This window comes from Triticum aestivum, chromosome 2A, assembly GCF_018294505.1.
Source record: "Triticum aestivum cultivar Chinese Spring chromosome 2A, IWGSC CS RefSeq v2.1, whole genome shotgun sequence".
Lineage (NCBI taxonomy): Eukaryota > Viridiplantae > Streptophyta > Magnoliopsida > Poales > Poaceae > Triticum > Triticum aestivum.
This window is the reverse complement of record NC_057797.1, coordinates 658536144-658559563: the sequence shown is the minus strand read 5'-3', so window position 1 is coordinate 658559563 and position 23420 is coordinate 658536144. Positions and strand designations below refer to the sequence as shown.

Genomic DNA, 23420 nt, shown 5'->3' with positions numbered 1-23420 from the left:
AAGTGTGTGATTGCTACTTTGTTATAAATCCTTCAAGTATTGTGTGGTGTCAGCATTACTGAGCCAAGGATGACACCGGAGCACAGAGATTGGACCATTTGAGGTCTGGTCGCTACAATTATACTTAGGCTTCGGTGCCTTTTCCTTCGAGCTTTGGCTCGATGAGCCCCTCAATAATCTCCTCATCATTTTCTGAAAAATTCTGAAATTCTTAGTAACTTCAAAATAAAAGTAAACCAAACTCAATAATATTGATAGCAACTACTCCTACAAGTGCCTAGGGCCTATATCATGCATCAAAACTACTTTTGACCATATAAATTTGACATGCAAGCTCAAGAACAGGGTTACCTAAGCAGCAAAAAATTGCAATGAATAAAGCACTAGAACAAAAACTAATTGGACCAATGGAGGAGTCACATACCAAGGAACAATCTCCCCAAGCAGTTTTGTGAGAGGTGCTTTGAGCAAGGAGATAAAAAATATCAGCAAAACGAGCTTGGACTCGGGTTTGAGCTGGTTTTCCGTGTTTGGGGAGGAAGATGAAGTGTGTGGCTGAAAGAATAAGTGGAGGAGGGCCACCGTGGGCCCACGAGGCAGGGGGGCGCGCCCCCACTCTCGTGGCAAGGTGGTTGCCCCCCCTGTTGTGTTCTTTGTTCCGTAATTCCTCAAATATTCTATAAAAATCATATTTAATTTTGAGGGCATTTGGAGAACTTTTATTTTCGAGGTATTTTTATATTGCACGGATAATCAGATAACAGACAGGAAATTATTTATTTTTATTTTATTTCAACTAAATAACAGAAAGTAAAAGTGGGGTACAGAAGGTTGTGCTTCTAGTTTCATCCATCTCATGCTCATCAAAAAGAATCTAACAGGGTTGATCAAGTCTTGTTAACAAACTCATTCCAATTAACATGAAACCGGAGAAATTTCGAATAACAGTAGGTTACCTCAACGGGGATATGCACATCCCCAATAATAAGTATATCATATTTCTTCTTGACAGTAGGAAGAGGAAATTCAAAACCTCCAAATATAATCGATGGAATTTTTCCGATAGAATTGATACTATGAACTTGAGGTTGTTTCCTCGGAAAGTGTACCGTATGCTCATTACCATTAACATGAAAAGTGACATTGCCTTTGTTGCAATCAATAATAGCCCCTGCAGTATTAAGAAAAGGTATTTCGAGAATAATAGACATACTATCATCCTCGGGAATATCAAGAATAACAAAGTCTGTTAAAATAGTAACATTTGCAACCACAACAGGCACATCCTCACAAATACCGACAGGTATAGCAGTTGATTTATCAGCCATTTGCAAAGATATTTCAGTAGGTGTCAACTTATTCAAGTCAAGTCTACGATATAAAGAGAGAGGCATAACACTAACACCGGCTCCAAGATCACATAAAGCAGTTTTAACATAGTTTCTTTTAATGGATCATGGTATAGTAGGTACTCCTGGATCTCCAAGTTTCTTTGGTATTCCACCCTTAAAAGTATAATTAGCAAGCATTATGGAAATTTCAGCTTCCGATATCTTTCTTTTATTTGTAATAATATCTTTCATGTACTTAGCATAAGGATTTGTTTTGAGTATATCAGTTAATCGCATACGTAAAAAGATAGGTCTAATCATTTCAGCAAAGCGCTCAAAATCCTCATCATCCTTTTTCTTGGATGGTTTGGGAGGAAAAGACATGGGTTTCTGAACCCATGGTTCTCTTTCTTTACCATGTTTCCTAGCAACAAAGTCTTTCTTATCATAATGTTGATTCTTTGATTGTGGGTTATCAAGATCAACGACATGTTCAATTTCTACATCATTATCATTACTAGGTTGAGCATCATTATGAACATCATCATTAACATTTTCATTAGGTTCATGTTCATTACCAGATTGTGTTTCAGCATCAAACATAGAGATATCATTTGGATTATCAGGTGGTTCAGCAATAGGTTCACTAGAAGTTTGCACAGTTCTATCATTTTTCTTTTTCTTCTTTTTAGAAGAACTAGATGCATCAATATTATTTCTCTAAGAATCTTTCTCAATTCTCTTAGGGTGGCCTTCAGGATACAAAGGTTCCTGAGTCATTCTACCAGTTCTAGTAGCCACTTTAACAGCATAATCATTTTTCTTACCATTCATCTCATTGAGCAATTCTTTTTACTTGTTCTACTTGAGTGGTAACCATAGAAGCATGTTTGCTAACAAGTTTAAGTTCACCTCTAATATTAGCCATATAATCACCCAAGTATTTAATCATATCAGCATCTTGTTTTAATTGTCTACCAAAATAAGCATTGAAGTCTTCTTTCTTAAACATAAAATTATCAAATTCATCCACGCATTGATTAGCAATTTTAGCAGGGGGGATTTTAGCTTTATCATATATGTAGAGAGAATTTACCTTTACTACCTGTGTTGGGTTATCGGGGTCTGGAGGTTCTTCAATAAATAAAGGATTAAGATCATATGTTTCTTCGATAGGCGGTAAATTAAGACCATGTATTTCTTCAATAGGAGGTAAATTCTTAACATCTTCAGCTTTAATACCTTTTTCTTTCATAGATTTCTTTGCCTCTTGCATATCTTCGGGACTGAGAAATAGAATACCCCTCTTCTTCGGAGTTGGTTTAGGAATAGGATCATTAATTGGAGTAGGAGCTCGCTCAGGAGGTGCCCAATTATTTTCATTTGTCAACATATTATTCAATAAGATTTCAGCTTCATCTGGTGTTCTTTCCTTGAAAAGAGAACCAGCACAACTATCCAGGTAATCTCTCCCCTCGTAGTTGAGGGATAGATCTTGGTTTTTGGATCTCTCAAGTTCTTCATAGTGTCCAGTAGATATAAATCCCAAGTGACTCAAAGAATAGAGCTATGCTCCCCGGCAACAGCGCCAGAAATTAGTCTTGATAACCCACAAGTATAGGGCATCGCAACAGCTTTCGAGGGTAGAGTATTCAACCCAAATTTATTGATTCGACACAAGGGGAGCCAAAGAATATTCTCAAGTATTAGCAGCTGAGTTATCAATTCAACCACACCTGGAAACTTAGTATCTGCAGCAAAGTGTTCAGTAGCAAAGTAATATGATAGTGATGGTAACGGTAACAAAAGAGTAATGAAAGCAAAGTAATGTTTTTGGTATTTTGTAGTGATTGTAACAATAGCAACGGGAAAGTAAATAAGCGTAAACCAGTATATGGAAAGCTCGTAGGAATTGGATCAATGATGGATAATTATGCTGGATGCGGTTCATCATGTAACAGTCATAACATAAGGTGACACAGAACTAGCTCCAATTCGTCAATATAATGTAGGCATGTATTCCGAATATAGTCATACGTGCTTATGGAAAAGAACTTGCATGACATCTTTTGCCTACCCTCTCGTGGCAGCGGGGTCCTAATGGAAACTAAGGGATATTAAGGCCTCCTTTTAATATAGAACCGGAACAAAGCATTAGCACATAGTGAATACATGAACTCCTCAAACTACGGTCATCATCGGTAAGTATCCCGATTATTGTCACTCCGGGGTTAACGGATCATAACACATAATAGGTGAGTATAGACTTGCAAGATAGGATCTAGAACTCTCATATATTGATGAAAACATAATAGGTTCAGATCTGAAATCAGGGCACTCGGGCTCTAGTGACAAGCATTAAGCATAGCAAAGTCATAGCAACATTAATCTCAGAACATAGTGGATACTAGGGATCAAACCCTAACAAAACTAACTCGGTTACATGGTGAATCTCATCCAACCCATCACCGTCCAGCAAGCCTATGATGGAATTACTCACGCACGGCAGTGAGCATCATGAAATTGGTGATGGAGGATGGTTGATGATGACGACGGCGACGAATCCCCCTCTCCGGAGCCCCGAACGGACTCCAGATCAGCCATCCCGAGAGGTTTCAGGGCTTGACGGCGGCTCCGTATCGTAAAACGCGATGATTTCTTCTCCCTTATTTTTTTCTCCCCGAAAGCAGTTATATAGAGTTGGAGTTGGAGTCGGGAGGTCTCCAGGGGGCCCACGAGGTAGGGAGGCGCGCCCTAGGGGGGGCGCCCCCACCCTCGTGAGAAGGGTGTGGGCCCCCTGGTCTTCATCTTTGGCGAGGATTTTTTATTATTTATTGTAAGATATTCCGTAGAGTTTCAGGTCATTCCGAGAACTTTTGTTTTCTACACATAAAACAACATCATGGCAATTCTGCTGAAAACAGTGTCAGTCCGGGTTAGTTCCATTCAAATCATACAAGTTAGAGTCCAAAACAAGGGCAAAAGTGTTTGGAAAAGTAGATACGACGGAGACGTGTCATGCCACAAGTATGTGGGACTATCATTATCAACTTTACATCTTTTGGCATTCACACTATGAATATGTGTAACATCACGTTCGAGATTAAACAAAAATAAACCATTGACCAGCGGGGCATGACCATAAAAATATCTCTCATATAAATGGAACAACCATTATTCTCGGATTTAAATGAGTAGCCATCTCGCATTAAATGAGATCTAGATACAATGTTCATGCTCAAAGCTGGTACTAAATAACAATTATTGGGGTTTAAAACTAATCCCATAGGTAGTTGTAGAGGGAGCGTGCCAATGGTGATCACATCAACCTTGGAACCATTCCCGACGCGCATTGTCACCTCGTCCTTCGCCAGTCTCCGCTTATTCCGCAGCTCCTGTTTTGAGTTACAAATATGAGCAACCGCGCTGGTATCAAATACCCAGGAGCTAATACGAGCGCTGGTAAGGTACACATCAATAACATGTATATCACATATACCTTTGGCGTTTCTGGCCTTCTTATTTGCCAAGTACTTGGGGCAGTTCCGCTTCCAGTGACCATTTCCCTTACAATAAAAGCATTGAGTCTCGGGCTTGGGGTCCATACTTTGGCTTGTTCCTGGCAACTGATTTACCGGGCGCGGCAACTCCCTTTCCGTCCTTCTTGAAGTTCTTCTTACCCTTGCCTTTCTTGAAACTAGTGGTTTTATTCACCATCAACACTTGATGTTCCTTTTTGATTTCCACCTCCGCTGATTTCAACATTGAATATAACTCAGGAATGGACTTCTCCATACATTGCATATTGTAGTTCATCACAAAGCTCTTATAGCTAGGTGGAAGTGACTGGAGGATCCTGTAAATGACCGAGTCATCTGGAAGATTAACTCCCAGCCGAGACAAGCGGTTGTGCAGCCCAGACATTTTGAGTATATGCTCGCTGACAGAATTATTTTCCTCCATCTTACAACTATAGAACTTGTCGGAGACTTCATATCTCTCGACCCGGGCATGAGCTTGGAAAACCATTTTCAGCTCTTGGAACATCTCATGTGCTTTGTGCTGCTCAAAACGCTTTTGGAGCCCCGGTTCTAAGCTGTAAAGCATGCCGCACTGAACCAGGGAGTAATCATCACTATGCGACTTTCAGGCGCTTTTAACGTCTTGAGTTGCTGGGAGAATAGGTGCGTCACCTAGCGGTGCTTCAAGGACATATGCTTTCTTGGCAGCTATGAGGATGATCCTCAAATTACAGACCCAATCCGTATAGTTGCTACCATCCTCTTTCAGCTTGGTTTTCTCTAGGAACGCGTTGAAGTTGGGGGCAACATTAGTGTGGGCCATTTGATACATATTATAAAGACATTTTAGACTAAGTTCATGATAATTAAGTTCATCTAATAAAATTATTTAATGAACTCCCACTCAGATAGACATCCCTCTAGTCATCTAAGTGATACATGATCTGAATCGACTAGGCCGTGTCCGATCATCACGTGAGACGGACTAGTCATCAACGGCGAACATCTCCATGTTGATCGTATCTACTATACGACTCATGTTCGACCTTTCGGTCTCTCATGTTCCGAGGCCATGTCTGTACATGCTAGGATCGTCAAGTCAACCTAAGTGTTTTGCATGTGTAAATCTGGCTTACACCCGTTGTATGTGAACGTTAGAATCTGTCACATCCGATCATCACGTGGTGCTCCGAACAATGAACCTTCGCAATGGTGCACAATTAGGGGGAACACTTTTCTTGAAATTTAAGTGAGGGATCATCTTATTTATGCTACCGTCGTTCTAAGCAAATAAGATGTAAACATGACAAACATCACATGCAAATCATAAAATGACATGATATGGCCAATATCATCTTGCGCCTTTAATCTCCATTTTCGAGGCGCGGCATGAACACCATCATCACCGGCATGACACCATGATCTCCATCATCGTGTCTTCATGAAGTTGTCTCACCAACTATTACTTCTACTGCTATGGCTAACAGTTAGCAATAAAGTAAAGAAATTACATGGCGTTTTCATTGACACACAGGTCATACAATAAATTAAGGCAACTCCTATGGCTCATGCCGGTTGTCATACTCATCGACATGCAAGTCGTGATTCCTATTACAAGAACATGATCAATCTCATGCATCACATATATCATTCATCACATCCTTTTGGCCATATCACATCACATAGCATACCCTGCAAAAACAAGTTAGACGTCCTCTAATTGTTGTTGCATGTTTTACGTGGCTACTATGGGTTTCTAGCAAGAACGTTTCTTACCTACGCAACACCACAACAGTGATATGCCAATTGCTATTTACCCTTCATAAGGACCCTTTTCATCGAATCCGTTCCGACTAAAGTGGGAGAAACAGACACCCGCTAGCCACCTTATGCATCAAGTGCATGTCAATCGGTGGAACCAGTCTCACGTAAGCATACGTGTAAGGTCGGTCTGGGCCGCTTCATCCCACAATGTCGCCGAATCAAGATAAGACTAGTAACGGTAAGTAATTTGAACAAATCATCGCCCACAACTGCTTTGTGTTATACTCATGCATAGAGTCTACGCATAGACCTAGCTCATGATGCCACTATTGGGGAACGTAGCAATAATTCAGAAAAATTCCTACGTGTCACCAAGATCAATCTAGGAGATGCTAGCAATGAGAGAGAGGGAGTGCATCTTCATACCCCTGAAGATCGCTAAGTGGAAGCGTTGCAAGAACACGGTTGGTGGAGCCGTACACGCAGCGATTCAGATCGCGGTCGATTCCAATCTAAACGCCGAACAACGGCGCCTCCGCGTTCAACACACGTGCAGCCCGGCGACGTCTCCTCCTTCTTGATCCAGCAAGGGGAGAGGAGAAGTTGATGGAGAACTCTGACAGCACAACGGCGTGGTGGTGATGGAGCTCGTGGTTCTCCGGCAGAGCTTCGCCAAGCGTGACGGAGGAGGAGGGGTGTTGGAGAGGGGGAGGGCTGCGCCAGGGGAAGGGTGTGGCAGCCCTCCCACCCCCTCACTATTTATAGGGGAAGGGGAGAGGGGGGCCGCCCCCCAGATCCCATCTACAAGGGGGGCGGCGGCCAAGGGGGGTAACTTGCCCCCCAAGCATGTGGGAGGCGCCCCTACCCCTAGGATTTCCAACCCTAGGCACCTTGGGCCCCTTGGGGGGCGCACCAGCCCACCAGGGGCTGGTTCCCTCCCTTGTTCAGCCCACTAGGCCCACCGGGGTAGGTGGCCCCACCCGATGGACCCTCGGACACCTTCCGGTGGTCCCGGTACAATACCGATAACCCCCGAAACCATTCCAGCGACTGAAACATGACTTCCCATATATAAATCTTCATCTCCGGACCATTCCGGAACTCCTTGTGACATCCGGGATCTCATCCGAGACTCTGAAAAACCTTCGGTAGCCACATACTATTTCCCATAACAACTCTAGCGTCACCGAACCTTAAGTGTGTAGACCCTATGGGTTCGGGAACCATGCAGACATGACCGAGACATCTCTTCGGTCAATAACCAATAGCGAGATCTGGATACCATGTTGGCTCCCACATGTTCCACGATGATCTCATCGAATGAACCACGATGTCGGGGATTCAATCAATCCCGTATACAATTCCCTATGTCCATCGGTATGTTACTTGCCCGATATTCGATCCTCGGTATCTCTATACCTCGTTCAATCTCGTTACCGGCAAGTCTCTTTACTTGTTCTGTAACACATGATCCCATGGCTAACTCCTTAGTCACACTGAGCTCGTTATGATGATGCATTACCGAGTGGGCCCAGAGATACCTCTCCGTCATACAGAGTGACAAATCCCAGTCTCGATTTGTGCCAACCCAACAGATATTTCCGGAGATACCTGTAGTGCACCTTTATAGCCACCGAGTTACGTTGTGACGTTTGGTACACCCAAAGCATTCCTACGGTATCCAGAAGTTGCACAATCTCATGGTCTAAGGAAATGATACTTGATATATAAACGCTTTAGCAAACGAACTACACGATCTTGTGCTACGCTTAGGACTGGGTCTTGTCCATCACATCATTCTCCTAATGATGTGACCCCGTTATCAATGACATCCAATGTCCATGGTCAGGAAACCATGACCATCTATTGATCAACGAGCTAGTCAACTAGAGGCTTACTAGGGACATATTACGATCTATGTATTCACACATGTATTACGGTTTCCGGTTAATACAATTATAGCATGAACAATAGACAATTATCATGAACACATAAATATAATAATAACCACTTTATTATTGCCTCTAGGGCATATTTCCAACAGCAACAACACCGCTTGGTGTTGTTGAGCGGCCTTCTTCCCCCCGTGTGCTCTTCTTTGGCGGTCCTTCCGGGGTTTGGCTGTCTGTATGGTTTTGTTGTTGTTGTGTTTCTTCTTTGTTGTTCTTCCCTGTGCACTCCGGTTCACTTGAACCCATCTGTATGGAGCCGCAAGGCTTCTAGGCAAATTCAATTGAATATATTCAGGTGGGGATTTACCCCCCACCCCCGGCGGCCATTCAAAAAAACAGTGGCAATGTGATTTTACAAGGTAAATCAAGCATTGCTTGAGCCCCCCCTCCTTGTGTCGCCCTCCCCTGCTGACTCAAAGGCGAAAAACCTAGCGCGCCACCCTTCAACCCAACCCCTCCCTCCTCGCATCGCAACCATAGGCTCCGGCAGGCAAAGTTCGCCTAGATCCAAGGATGACAGTAGCGGGGCAACTCACTGGCTGGCGCGAGGTGGCAAGATGTGGTTCTCGTGCGTGTGCATGTGTGTGTGGCGGCAGTGCGGGTCGCTGACGAGGGCGGCACACACGGGTTGTCGGGGCATGGGGCATTCGAGCGTCATGCTGCTTTTGTGCAGTTGCTTGAGGGTCGACAGCGACATTGGTGGCGGAGGTTGCAGGGCTGCAGGAAGATGGTGAGCGAAAGGTGTGGTCAGTAGCGAGAGGTTATCTCTACCAGCAGCTGCCGGGGGGCATATCTTACTCTTGGTGTTGCCCCTCTTATCAGCAGCGTGGAGCACGGGGGATGGTGCAGGTGGTGGTGCCAGTGCAATGGCTTGGATCGGTCCCCCTTCGTTAGTGTCAATGCTCAAGGTGAGCAATGATGTCTCGGGGAGGCTCCTTTTTGGATCCTATGAGGAAGCTTCTGTTGTCTAGCAGGGGATGAGGTCTTTCTGGCATGCAAGGTTACTGTTTGTAGGGTTTATCGGCATGCCGGTGATGACTACCCTCTGTAGTTTGGTCCTACGAACTCCTCTATGCCAATTTGGCGCAACCTTGTTTTCCATGTAAACTTATGAGACTTTTGGAGGTTGGGATCTGATGCGGCTTGAAGCTACGTCGGTATTTCCCCAAAGAGGAAAGGGATGATGCAGCACAATGACGGTAGGTATTTTCCTCAGATATGAAACCAAGGTTATCGAACCAGTAGGAGAACCAAGCAACAACACGTAAACGACACCTGCACACAAATAACAAATACTCGCGACTCGGGTATTAAAAGGGTTGTCAATCCCTTTCGGGTAACGACGCCAGAAATTGGCAGACGGACGTGAATAAATTGTAATAGATTGATAGATCGAACGCCAAATAAAATAAATTACAATAAGGTATTTTTGTATTTTTGGTTTAATAGATCTGAAAATAAAAGGCAAATAAAATAGATCGCAAAGGCAAATAATATGAGAAAGAGACACGGGGCCGTAGGTTTCACTAGTGGTTTCTCTTGAGAAAAATAGCAAACGGTGGGTAAATGAATTACTGTTGGGCAATTGATAGAACTTCAAATAATCATGACGATATCCAGGCAATGATCATTATATAGGTATCGCGTCCAAGATTAGTAGACCGACTCCTGCCTGCATCTACTACTATTACACCACACATCAACCGCTATCCAACATACATCTAGTGTATTACGTTCACGGAGAAACAAAGTAATGCAATAAGAACGATGATATGATGTAGACAAGATCTATTTATGTAGGAATAGACCCCATCATTTTACCCTTAGTAGCAACGATACATAAGTGTCGGTTCCTCTTCTATCATTGGGATCAAGCACCGTAAGATCGAACCCACTACAAAGCACCTCTTCCCATTGCAAGATAAATAGATCAAGTTGGCCAAACAAAACCCAAATATCGGAGAAGAAATACGAGGTTATAATCAACCATGCTTATAAGAGATCAAAGAAACTCAAAAAAGTTTTATGGATAAAAAGAGATTGATCTGATCATAAACTCAAAGTTCATCGGATCCCAACAAACACACCGCAAAAAGAGTTACATCATATGGATCTCCAAGATACCATTGTATTGAGAATCAAACGAGAAAGAGGAAGCCATCCAGCTACTAACTACAGACCCGAAGGTCTAAAAGAACTACTCACGCATCATCGGAGAGGCACCAATGAAAGTGGTGAACCCCTCTGTAATGGTGTCTAGATTGGATTTGGTGGTTCTGGACTTTGCGGCGGCTGGAATTGTTTTTCGTCGACTCCCCTAGGGTTTCTGGAATATTGGGGTATTTATAGAGTAAAGATGCGGTCCGGGGGGCACCCGAGGTGGGCCCAGGCGCGCCCTGGTGGGTTGTGCTCCCCTTGGAGCAGCCCGCAAGTGCTTCTTCAGCCCATTGGTTGTCTTCTGGTCCAAAAGAAATCCACAAAAAGTTTCGCTGCGTTTGGACTCCGTTTGGTATTGATTATCTGCAATGTAAAAAACATGCAAAGAACAACAACTGGCACTTGGCACTATGTCAATAGGTTAGTACCAAAAATGATATAAAATGACTATAAAATAATTATAAAACATCCACGATTGATAATATAATAGCATGGAACACTCAAAAATTATAGATACATTGGAAACCAGGATCTTGAATATGTGGATCTCTCAAGGCAACAACTCTCGGTTGGTTCCTGTACAGGGCGTTGGTTTGGAAGGACTATTGCTCTGATGAACCCTTCCACGATCAATGACGGCCGGTTGGCTACATCGACAAAGAGAGCGCGACGCTCTATCGGGTTGGTGGGGTGGAAGAAGATGATCATCCCTAGAGACCACGATGTATTTCATTTTTATATTAGTGTTGGTGCAGATGGTTTGATTAACGTATTTGAGGCATTTTAATGTAGGCGTGAAAAAAATATGCAAAATGACTTAACCTGTGCGTTTAACTTAGAGAGTGGCTAGAGGTGCTTCTTGATTTTTTTTGGACAATCTTTAGTAGTTTAGACACAGTCCATAAAAATCGTCATGGCTTTTGCTACATCATCCATATGATGCAATGTTTTATGGAGTGGAAAGTAAACTCGAAGTCACGTCGGTCTTCTAAGATGGAGTGAAACATCAAAAGAACAGACAACGGCGAAAAACATGTGACTCATCCAGACCCAATTATTAATAATTTGATTTCTAATGGACCCAAAGGTTGTTAACTTCTTCCCCGCACGACAATGTAAGTTTAGACAATGTCATAGAAGTTTAATACCTCTACCCAATGAGATTTCCAACACAAAATAGTTTCTTGACAGTTTAAATTCCGCAAGGACCTATAATCCAATGAGCTTTCAATTTGCAAGATTAAAAAAACTAATAGATGATAAGTTGCCTTAAATGACCATGTTTATTCACACATAGGTATAGAGTTCGTCGTCTTCATCGTACCCACGTGGATCTTCAACAAACTACTGATTGTCTTGTCAACTTCAAGCGGTTAGCTGACACCATCATTAGCAGTGTGTTATTCGTAACCCGTGAGCGGAGATGAGTATCCTTATGTTCTTTTCTTCTAAATCTTTGTGTATTGCATTTCCACAAGCATTTCCCGTGCCGCACAAGCCAAACCGAATTTGGCTCCACAATAAGGGTGGGAAAGAGATGTAAAAATGAAAGAGACAGCAGAAAGACCCACCTCCAGATTCGTGTGGTCGATCGCAGCCGTCCACCCGGGCCGTCGCCTTGAGAGCGACCGAGGGCCGAAATGAAAACCCTCCCGCCGCTGGCCCGGCAATTTCCCCACTTTTCCCTCCCTCCCTCCGCTCAACCCCACCCCAGCGCCATGGCCGCCTCCTCCTCCGCCGCCGCCCCCGCCGACACGTACGACATCCCGTGGGTGGAGAAGTACCGCCCCAGCCGCGTCGCCGATGTCGTCGGCAACGCCGACGCCGTCAGCCGCCTCGAGGTCATCGCCCGCGACGGCAACATGCCCAACCTCATCCTCTCCGTAAGCGCCATTTCCCCGAACACCTTGCGCGCGCACTCTCGCAACATGGAAAACTCACCCCGTCTCCTCTCCTCCCATGCCTTTTTTCGCCAGGGGCCTCCGGGGACCGGGAAGACGACGAGCATCCTGGCGCTGGCCCACGAGATGCTCGGGCCCAGCTACCGCGAGGGAGTGCTCGAGCTCAACGCCTCGGACGACAGGTTGCTGCCGCCTTGACTTGATTTTGTACTGGCGTCTCGTGGCTGTATGGATTGGTTGTCTGATGGTCGATCCGTGCTTTTGCAGGGGGCTTGATGTGGTGAGGAACAAGATCAAGATGTTCGCGCAGAAGAAGGTCACACTGCCGCCCGGACGGCACAAGATCGTCATACTGGACGAGGCTGACAGGTAATGCCATCCCCAGAGTGGGATTCAGACCTGTGTGATGTCGGTGATAAGCTGATAGCCCGAGAAACAAAAAGACATGTTAGTTACCTTGTTTCTAGCTCATCATCGTTTGGTTTCACACTCAGAATGTCATGATTTGTTCTAGATTATGCACCAATGACAGGTCATCATTATAATGAACTAGATAGGGGTTATCATATTTTTCTATGAAAATATGCAGGGGAAACCCTACATGTATATATTAAAACATAATAATGAATTACTTAGAACCACAACTGCAGCAGAAATTTTAACAATTTATCACACCTTTTGAGTCTTTTTTCATGGAACCAGAACTTCAGCAGAGATTTTAACAATTCCTCACACCTTTTGAGCATTTTTTCATGGAACAACAAGTCTCGCTCTAACTATTCACACAGCACCCAAACCTCACATTTGATAGCAAAATCTGACATGGCGGGCCCACTCATCAGAGCTTACTGAATAAACACGGACCTGTCAATTGCCCCTAAACAGAATACAAATGGACATGTCAATGGGCATTGCTCTAAAAACCAGACACTCTGCCATGAATATCGCACCAGAATGTTTATCATCATAGTGACACATGGTATGGATGGCAACTCAATCTGCAAGTGTAGTATTACAATATTTTGAAGAGCTTGAATTATGGCTCGAAATGTTGTTCAGTGATATAGGTAGCTACTCCCTCCGTAAAGAAATATAAGAGCGTTTAGATCACTAGTGATCTAAACCCTCTTATATTTCTTTACAGAGGGAGTATGTTTTTAGTTTCTGTTTGTGCCTCACACTTGCTACGTGCAGCATGACAACAGGGGCACAGCAAGCACTGAGAAGAACCATGGAGATTTATTCCAACACCACAAGATTTGCTCTTGCCTGCAATACTTCATCTAAAATCATTGAACCCATCCAAAGTCGCTGCGCTATTGTCCGGTTCTCGAGGCTTTCAGATCAGGAGATCCTTGGCCGCCTTATGATCGTGGTTGCTGCTGAGAAGGTAATGTTTAGTAGCTCTGGTAGTTGCCTACTTTGCAAGGACTTAGCTGTTGGAGGGTAGTGTCTTTGTTGTCTTAGCTAGAAGATAAAGCTGGTACTTAACTGTTCATTCATACAGCCATAACTGTCCAAAATATTTACCCAATGTGGACTCCTGGATGTTTTATGCATGAGAACTGCTGAAACCCTTACTCATACGCATAATTTTCCAACCACCTTGAATTATTATCAATTTAAGGTGCTTTGTCACTAATTGAAGATTAAGAGAACCCCTTTCTGATACATGATCCTACATATGTTTTGTTATTTTTTAAAACATTGAGGATATGTTTGCATGTATTAATTGTTCTTATTTATTTATAATATCGTCTGCCGTTTACTTTTGACCTTTCACCCTGCTTGTCATCTGAGCATAATGATTGTAATACATATATTAATATTACTAATAATTATATAAGAGCACCCAGATGACAGTCCTGTTCTGCAGTTAAGGAAAATGAAATTAGCCTTTCTCTTTACCAGCGGGAAAGGCAGAACTGCAACTGTATAAGAATTACAGGGTACCTTAATAAATAACCAAGAAGCTTAATTTGGTATTATGAAGAAGTATCTCCTACTTGGAGAGCTAATTTGGAGTGCTGATAAGTAGCTGTAATTCAGGGTACTGATTCCAACCACCATGAGCAGCAATTGAGATATGCGTCTTGCTGGTGTCATTACACAATTTGGTTGCTTGACTACTGGTCTTAATTCTTACCTAAACATGTAGATGCTTTGCTGCCGATATGGTATTTAACCGTGAATGCTTCCGATCCTAATATCACAAGTAATGGGGTCAGATAAATATTTTAATGCTACTTTAGTGTTCTTGCTGAAGAGGTTGTTATTTTCTGAACCAATTAATTAAGATTGTATGGCAACTACTGCATGTGGAGTGGATGTTACTTTGAACTGATAATAATCCTGTAATTATATAGTTAAAAAAAAGCATGCACTTTGCCTATCCCATGAGGATAAGTCAGTTTGGCCTTAGCAAGTACCTGCGCAACTACTTTACTGAATGTACTTCAAGGCTCACTGGTCTGAGTCAAGAGGTGCATATCCTATTGGTCATCCTAAACTGTTGAACAGACTGAGTTGTTGGATCTAGAAACTTATTACTCCCTCCGTCCCACAACATAAGATGTTTTCGCAAGTTAAGAGGGAGTATTTTGCATTTTGGTAACAAGGATGGCTAATATGAAACCTCCAGGAGCTTACCTACCCGCAAAACTGCAAACAGGCAACTTCCAGTTGTTTTTATTTTTATTTTGTAGTGTTGAAATCCATTTGATCATGTAGATACCACTATATTGTTCTTATTGCCTGTATGTTGGTTAATCCTTGAATTAGGGTGTGATCCTAACACCCCTATATGTTCTGTTTGTTAGTTCTGGGGTGCCCTTTTTTAACCGTATCTTTCTATTCTTGTTCAATGAAGGTCCCTTATGTGCCAGAAGGTCTTGAAGCCATCATTTTTACTGCTGATGGTGACATGAGACAAGCTTTGAACAATTTGCAAGCTACAGTCAGTGGGTTCCGTTTTGTTAATCAAGAAAATGTGTTCAAGGTTGGCACGAGTTATCTCATTTTGCATCATCTGAATTCTCCAATACTTTTTCAATTAACAGTAACGATGAACTTGTTCTAGGTTTGCGATCAACCACATCCCTTGCATGTCAAGAGTATGGTGAAAAATGTACTAGATGGGAAGTTTGATGAGGCCTGCTCTGGCCTAAAGCAACTCTATGATTTGGGCTACTCTCCTACTGACATAATCACTACTCTCTTCCGTGTCATCAAGAACTATGACATGGCTGAATTTCTGAAGCTGGAGTTGCTGAAGGTAAACCCTGTCTTGTTTATGCTCTCGTGTCTTGTGATTTATCCCGTCAACTAAAATTTCATGTTTGTATGTTCGCACAGGAAACCGGATTTGCGCACATGAGGATCTGTGACGGCGTCGGGTCATTCCTTCAGCTTTCTGGCCTTCTGGCCAAGTTTGCTCTGGTGAGAGAAACAGCAAAGGCCTAACGCTGTGCAGCTGCTCTGACATCAGTTAACAGTGTTGTCATGCATAGCCTGTTTTATCGCTACTCTGTCGTGGTATCTCAGTGTGTAAGATAGTTCTTCGCTGAAGTGAACTATTTATGCTTGTTTAGCATCGGAGATATAGTTGTAGCCTGTAGTGACTAGTGAGGAGACTGAGTCCTCTTAGTTCGAGTGCTTTTAGCCCAGCCATCCGTGGTTCACGCGCTGCTGTATTTCGGAACTAATCTGGGTATTTTTCGGGTCATTTTGTAGTCTATTGAGCTGTCGTGCCAGCATCATGAAGGAACCGTCAGTTATCCAAGTCAACTGCATATCAATTATGGATTGGCAGAAAATGGATTCATCATTTCCTTGCATTTTTATTTTTGGTCTGAATCTTACAGTCCCAACTGTCTGAACTTATGAGCAGAGTTTACGAAAGTGGTCTTCTAATCCTGAGCTCAAATGCTCTTGATATGGATAGTGAAATCTGAAAGAAAACAGATTTTTTTTTTCAAAATTTACTGTTTTTTTACAACAAACATTGCATGGGCTTCTCTGCCTGCGCGCAAATTTCTGTGATGAAATCGCATTTGTGGAGGTCTGGTAAAAAATTAACAAAATCAACACTTGAAAATGCTTTCAAAAACAGTTCTTTTAGCATTGATTTTGTTTCTTTTAGCCAGAGCATTCAGGATGTTTTTTCTTCATGAAAATTTGCATGTGTGCGGAAAATTAAGTGTAGAAACTCCATGTCCCAGAGTTTGCAGCTACTTTGTGTTCACATTTCAGTGCCCATGCACCATGACGTTGAATGTTACTCCCTACGTTCCAAAATGAATGTTGTGCAACTAAAACCATGACACTTATTTTGAAACAGAGGGAGTACAAATACTCCTAACATAACAATTAACAAAGTTCATTCTTTCTAGATGACTGATTGCTTGCTGGATACCATTCTTGGAACCCAAGGCTGCCTCAAAAGAACCGAACATCTGGCCAACGGAACATTGCCATTCAGAGCGAGTTCCTACAGAAAGCATCACATCTTGCTGTCACCAACGCTACCAAGTCCGGGCCAAAATGCAAACAAAAGCTTAAGAAGACTAGCCTCCAACTGTCTGTCCAAAATGCAAATGTCACGAGAGAGAACAGCCGGGAGAAGGCCGAGTCAATACCCGAACCACCACCATTGCTCTGTGCTAAGGACCTGCCCAGCCCAGCCCGGTCCTTACCACCCAGCAAAGGCCACACTCCTATTTTCGCGGTTCGTTCTTGACTCCAAGACCCTTCACCGTCTGCTCGCTCGCTCCTAGGCCAAAAGGGTTCCCCCGTCCCCAAGCTCGCTCAGGCGTCGCAGCGCCGTCTTGATCCTGTTGATGGTGCAGGAGATGAGGCTGTCCACGGTCTGCACCGACTCCACGGTGAGCTTCCCGGTGGGCTGCCTGTTCCCGAGTATCTGGAACGCCACGGTGAGCAGCGAGCCGCATGTCTTGTGCCCGTCGTCGCCAGATATGCTCGGCCAGCCGGGCAGAATGGCGAAACCGGATGGCAAGAGCATGATCGATGCCGGGTCGCCTTCCCCGCCCATGACACGGCGCATTGCTGGGATGTCCACTGGGGTGTACACCACCATTGAGCTGGATGCATCTGTGCACGTCTCCTGTAGGATCAGGATGCTGCTGTCCTGCTGGGTGTTTGGGGCCTGTACCATGTGATGTGAGACAATATTTAGGGTCGAGGTAAATAAAAGAAAGGGAGGACAGGAAGAATAGATAGTCACACAAATCATGCATGATTAACATCCTGAAGCCAGAAACAATCAAACAACACGATGACATTTTCTGCCAAAATGGCACAGTACATGTTCACAGAAACTAGATGGAAGTTCACACAGATTTAGAACAAAAAAGCTTGCTGTTTTCATATATGTGTCCACTTGACTGCATGCAACAACAACAACAACAACAACAACAAAGCCTTTAGTCCCAAACAAGTTGGGGTAGGCTTATTAAAAAAAACATGTCCGAGCATCATCATTTAGACGTTTGATTTCGAGCACTTCCATTGATAACATACTAGTAAATTTCATGATTTTGTGTACAACTGCAGTAATTCAAGCTTTGACTGCATGAATCGTAAAAGTACATCTAATTTGGTTTAACTTCGATACAACACACATCCTAATTTACTTCCAACCTTCAGTCTCTTGCTGTTTTCTTCTATTACAAAATGACACATTTGGATGCGTGCCCAAGAAAATAATAATTGCTGTTTCATATTTCTCCTCCAGTAAATACATCTGACCATTACCTTTTCAAGTTCTATGCTAGTTAACACTATAAAAGACACTTATGTGTGTACTTCCATTGATAAACATACTAGTAAATTTCATGATTTTGTGTACAACTGTAGTAATTCAAGCTTGACTGCATGAATCCTAAAAGTACCGTCTAATTTAGTTTTGGAATAGAAGTGGTACAAGGCTGGTGAAAACATCTTTATGTTCTTCCTCAAGAATATAACTCCCAATTTCACACGCTTCATTCGTCATCATGCTCAGTATTAACTTTTTTTTTTTGAAAAGGAGGATCGTGCCCAGCCTCTACGTCATTGCGATGCACACAGCCAATGCTCAGTACTATTAACTATGCCTGACCCATATCTACACATGTTACACCTTCTGAACAAACATTCAGAGCACAGAAACAAGTTTTAGGTATATGTGTTTTTTCTTCTTCCGAAAAGCTTAAAAGTGATGATTGTTCCCAAGACTAAAGCACCGAATGAGCTCAGCTTCTAGATCACTGAAAAGCCTCCCGACTACTAGTCAGTTAAACATGCAATGTTTCTAGTAAGCATAGAAGGAGCAACAACTAACTAGGCAAAGCTATAGATAATACTCACAGTGGCCTTCAGTAGAGATACGGCGTTGCCATTCTGTTGCCCCTTGTAGATTTTTGTCACCTCCTGCATAGGGCCACCCTTGCTTAGGATGTCCCATTCAGCCCGCGTTCTCTCATTGCACAGGAAGTTGAAAAGCCGTTTGGGTGTTACAAGCATCCACACCGATGTGGCAGCACACAGCACCACACCAGCTGGCACCCCAGGTTCATCCACACTCCTACATGCCATGATACGCACATCCTCCCCAATGCTCCCCGTGACGTCCTCCAGTTTGCTCCATTCAGCAGAAGATGCGCTCACCCCCGCACAGAAGTTGTCCATCATCCTCTCTGCCAACCTCAGCAAGCTCCGTGATCCTTCCAACATGGCATCTGTGAAAAATGTGGTACATTGCCATTTTAATTCCAAGGAAGTATGCAAAGCATGCCACATAGATGTTGCACATTATCATATTTCTGTACCTGACGAGTCTTGCTTCGGCATGAGAACGTCCAAGCAGTCATACTGGCGCTGTAGCGTCGCAAGCCACCGCCCTGCACCAAGGGCAAGGCCAGACCGCAGGAGAGGCCGGTAGAGCTGGTGCACGGAGGATTCATCATATACTGTATGTTCAACCCATGTAACCTGCAGTGCAAATTCAAGTGCATCTGTTAGCACGTAAGTGCATGAATGCATGCCCAAAACGCAATCTCAAGCTCTGCAGTGCAATTCTACTAGTGTCAGGTACACAGTGTAAGTGTATAGTGCTAGCAAATCATATTTTTACATTTTGCTGAAATATTTTGACCAAGTTTTTTAATATGAAGAAGAGCAGAGAATAATTTAGACTAATCCTATCTCAAGATACTAACCTATTATGAACTCCTACATTGTACTCCCTCCGTAAAGAAATATAAGAGTGTTTAGATCACTACTTTAGTGATCTAAACACTCTTATATTTCTTTAGAGGGAGTAACATGTACTGAATGATTACATTCCAATAAAACTATAATTTGACACATTTTCCCACACTGTTGATTGCATCTAATCAACAAACGATGAGTTGATGAAGAGAAGATAAACAGGAAACCAACTAAATAGCACGGCCTTTTTCACATGACTGATATACAAACAGCTGATCGTTTTGCACACGCACGGCCTTTGTGACAAGCCACACAAACGGCAGACATAACCCCTTGTCAACTTATGGACAGATAGCACCAAAAAAAGCTGATAGTACGTGAATTAGATGTGCAAAAAATAACTGAACCTTCCTCTTTCAAAGACTAAAAGTACTTTCCATGAAGACAAACAATAGACTTAGTGGTCAAGATCTTTAATTCTCGACAATGAGACAAATTGATGATATTGTGGGCAGTTAGTATAGAATTTTTGCTTCAAGAATTCGACTCGAGATTAAACTAAGAAAAGGCACATGCTTTGGAAGAAATACTGGATTATAAATCCAGTTAATTATTCACAAATCACTTGTTTACCCTCTCTCTGCTGACAAGTGATTACCTAACTCGCGGTGGAGGGCTTGCAACCACAGATACTTAATCTATTGAAAAACTGAGCCTACCCTTTTGGCTTTGTGAATACTATATAGCACGGTGATCAGTCAATAACACACTAAACCAACTAAAAACACTCTGAAAAGAACATTCTCATGTGGTCATTGAGAACCGGAACAAACTTGCATTTCGCAACAAGCCAGCTGATGATCATCATATGCATAGAGCAGCAAACCAGTGGAACTAGCACGGTTGATTTTGGTGGTAGCCAAATAAGTAACATAGCTATTACTAATCAATGGATACAGAGGCAGACGAGTTTCAGGCGTGCTAACATTGCTGTCTATTGTCAATCTAAGAACAATGTAGAGAGGATGGTGTACCTTGCAGAAGCCATTGGGGGTATCTTGCACCACACAGCCAGAAGGCAGCCTCCGGCACTTCATATTTGCAGTGGTGGATGCCACGGCAAGGCCTTGCTCCATCACCAACTCATCCATGGAAACATCCACTACAGCCCAGAAACCCTCACCCAACTTTTTGCAGAATCTGAGAAAGGTCACCTCCCTAATAGGGACAAGAGGCGAAAGAACCTGCAGCTTTGCCTGCATCTGTTGCAATGATAGACGAAACACTTAGATGCTAGTACAATTAAGTGCCTATAAGGCGTGCTTATGGACACTGGATACTGATCAACACGAACACTCACAAGCAGCAATGCACCATCTCTACTTCCTGCAGCTCCAGTAGAGATCTCCTCGATCGTCGATGATTCGGCAATTATGCACGAGAAAAAACGGGACCAACGTCTCTGCAGCAAGATTTCAAAACAGGCAATGTAAGTTCAGACATACAAGGAGTAGCAACGAGAAGGCAGGGGGCACAGTGAGACGACGATGGGCAACCTCATCCAACAGAGTCTCCACAAGCTCGACGCTGCCATCACTGCTTACAATGCCGGACTCCCTAGAGGCCTCGGATACAAACCCCGGAGGCTTCACCCCTATGGCTGGCGAGAAGGTCCTCAAGTACACTTCATGGTTGAGCGTCTCCTTGGCAAGGGAACCAGGCAAGGGAACATTTGGAATCCACAACGGCTCGTCCATCTGCGCCATCTTGACGAGCTCATCCATTGCACTCGTCGCAAGCTCCAAGAACACGGACCTGTCGATGCCAGCCTTCGCCATGGCCGTGATCGCCATTCCCGCTGTTTGGCTGGAGGGACTGCCCGTGAACTCGGTGACCGTCGAGTTGGCCACGGTGGTCGCCGGCACTGAACCAATGCGCTCCGCTGGCGAGCCTGGCGTTGGTGGCGCCGCCACGTAGGAAATGGACCTGCCAAGGAACACGGAAGCGAGAGCGCAGAGTCGGCTGAGCTCGTTCTTGAGCGTGGCGTTCTGGACGCGCAGGTCCTCCTCCTCCAGGGACGGCGACTCGTCAAGCATCGCTGGGACCGGGCCGCCACAGCCGCCACACACTGGATGCGCCATTGCCACCCTGAGGGACAGGTTCTCGGCGCGCAGCTTGCCGTTCTCCGCCATCAACTGCTGGTTCTCGTGCAGCAGAGATTCCCTCTTGCAAGATGAACCACCACAGAGAGGAATCAGCCGAGCCGTGTCAAGAAGTGCACCAGTGAAGAAGGATCGAGAATGTTGGAGCGGTCGATAAGACTAGATTGGTTAAGAATCACTACCTTCAACTGCGTGCGCCGGTTCTGGAACCAGAACTTGACCTGACTCGGCTGGAGGCGGACCCTCTTGCCCAGCGCCGCCCGCTGCTTCTCGTCCGGGTGGGGGCATTGCTCGAACAACCTGCGCCGATGAACAGCGGCATGCATGATCAAAGAAGTGGACACGACATGAGCGGAATTTCCTTTTTTTAATGTATGGGTGCGTGCGCGTACGCTTGGAGCTCATGGATCTGCCGAGGGGTGTGGCGCGCGTTGGCGGGCCTCTTGCGCTTGCCGCGGTGGTCGAGCTCTGGCGCGGCCTCGCCGTCCTCGCCGCCGCCGGCATCGCCTCCGGAGACGGCGTGGAGGTGGTCTGTCATCGACCGGCTGCCGTCCTCCACCTTCACGAAGCCGCGGCCGTCGCCGGCCTGCGGTTAGCCACGGGAAAGGGATTAAAGAAAAGAAAAAGGCACGCCTTTCGCGATCGCCGGACCGGACCACGCAAAGAAGAAGAAACCCCGAGTAGTTGCTACTACAGCACGTGGAGTAAGAGTGCGCGTACCGGCGCGAGGGAGGACGGCGGCGAGAGGGAGGAGGAGGCGAGGGCGCCCGGGCCGGCGGCGGCGTAGTAGGGGAACTCGTTCATGCCGGGCGCAGGTCCGCCGTCGTCGCCGTCGCCGTCGAAGAAACCCCAAAAGGCCATTCCCTTTTCCCTCGGCATCTGGTGGGAGGAGAAGCGAGAGAGAGAGGCAAGAAGGCAGGGCAAAGCCTGCGGCAGCGCAGTGAAGCGCGTGCTTCTCGGGCGCGACGCTGCGTCTGGCGTCAACCAGTTTTCTTCAACCACTCCCTCACGCCTTCCGTTAAAATATAGGACCAGACCAGGCCGGGGCCGAAAGAAAGCTTGGCCGCGAAGACAAGACGATGCGCGATGCGCCGCGATGGGACTGATCGGCAGGCGGAGCACCCCGTGGACCGGAGCAGTGCCCGCCTCGTCGCGTGCGTGCGTGCGTGGGAGAGCAGGGGAAGAAAGAAAGAAGGTGGAGCGGCGTGGACGGACGGGGCGGTGAAACGGAAGTGGGTCGGGGTTTTGTTCGCTTCTGGGGTTTCTCTCTCTCTCTCTCTCTCTCTCTCTCTCTCTGAGCTCTCTTGCATGGCAATGGCAAAACCTTCTGCTTTGAGCGCCGAGGCTTTTCCTTGCTGCTTTGTCCGCTTGTTACCGCATCGTATCCCCGCCTTTCTGCCGTTGTCTCTCTTGCTCGCTCGTC

General features: G+C 44.8%; 2 protein-coding genes across 2 annotated transcripts; one reads left to right on the top strand and one right to left on the bottom strand.

Moving 5' to 3' along the window:
• Positions 1-12367: 12367 nt before the first annotated feature.
• Positions 12368-16462, top strand: LOC123190036 (replication factor C subunit 4). Its single transcript, XM_044602582.1, has 7 exons — positions 12368-12608; positions 12702-12808; positions 12894-12995; positions 13821-14016; positions 15496-15624; positions 15706-15900; positions 15981-16462. The coding sequence occupies exons 1-7, from the start codon at positions 12444-12446 to the stop codon at positions 16086-16088; spliced, it is 1002 nt and encodes a 333-aa protein (XP_044458517.1). The 5' UTR covers positions 12368-12443; the 3' UTR covers positions 16089-16462.
• Positions 16463-16760: 298 nt separating this feature from the next.
• LOC123190035 (homeobox-leucine zipper protein ROC4) lies at positions 16761-23119 on the bottom strand. Its single transcript, XM_044602581.1, has 9 exons — positions 22718-23119; positions 22390-22583; positions 22180-22297; positions 21392-22060; positions 21196-21297; positions 20870-21097; positions 19454-19616; positions 18993-19363; positions 16761-17790 (listed from the first exon to the last, which is right to left on the bottom strand). Exons 1-9 carry the CDS (start codon positions 22874-22876, stop codon positions 17398-17400), a joined length of 2397 nt encoding a protein of 798 aa, XP_044458516.1. The 5' UTR covers positions 22877-23119; the 3' UTR covers positions 16761-17397.
• Between the last annotated feature and the right edge of the window lie 301 nt (positions 23120-23420).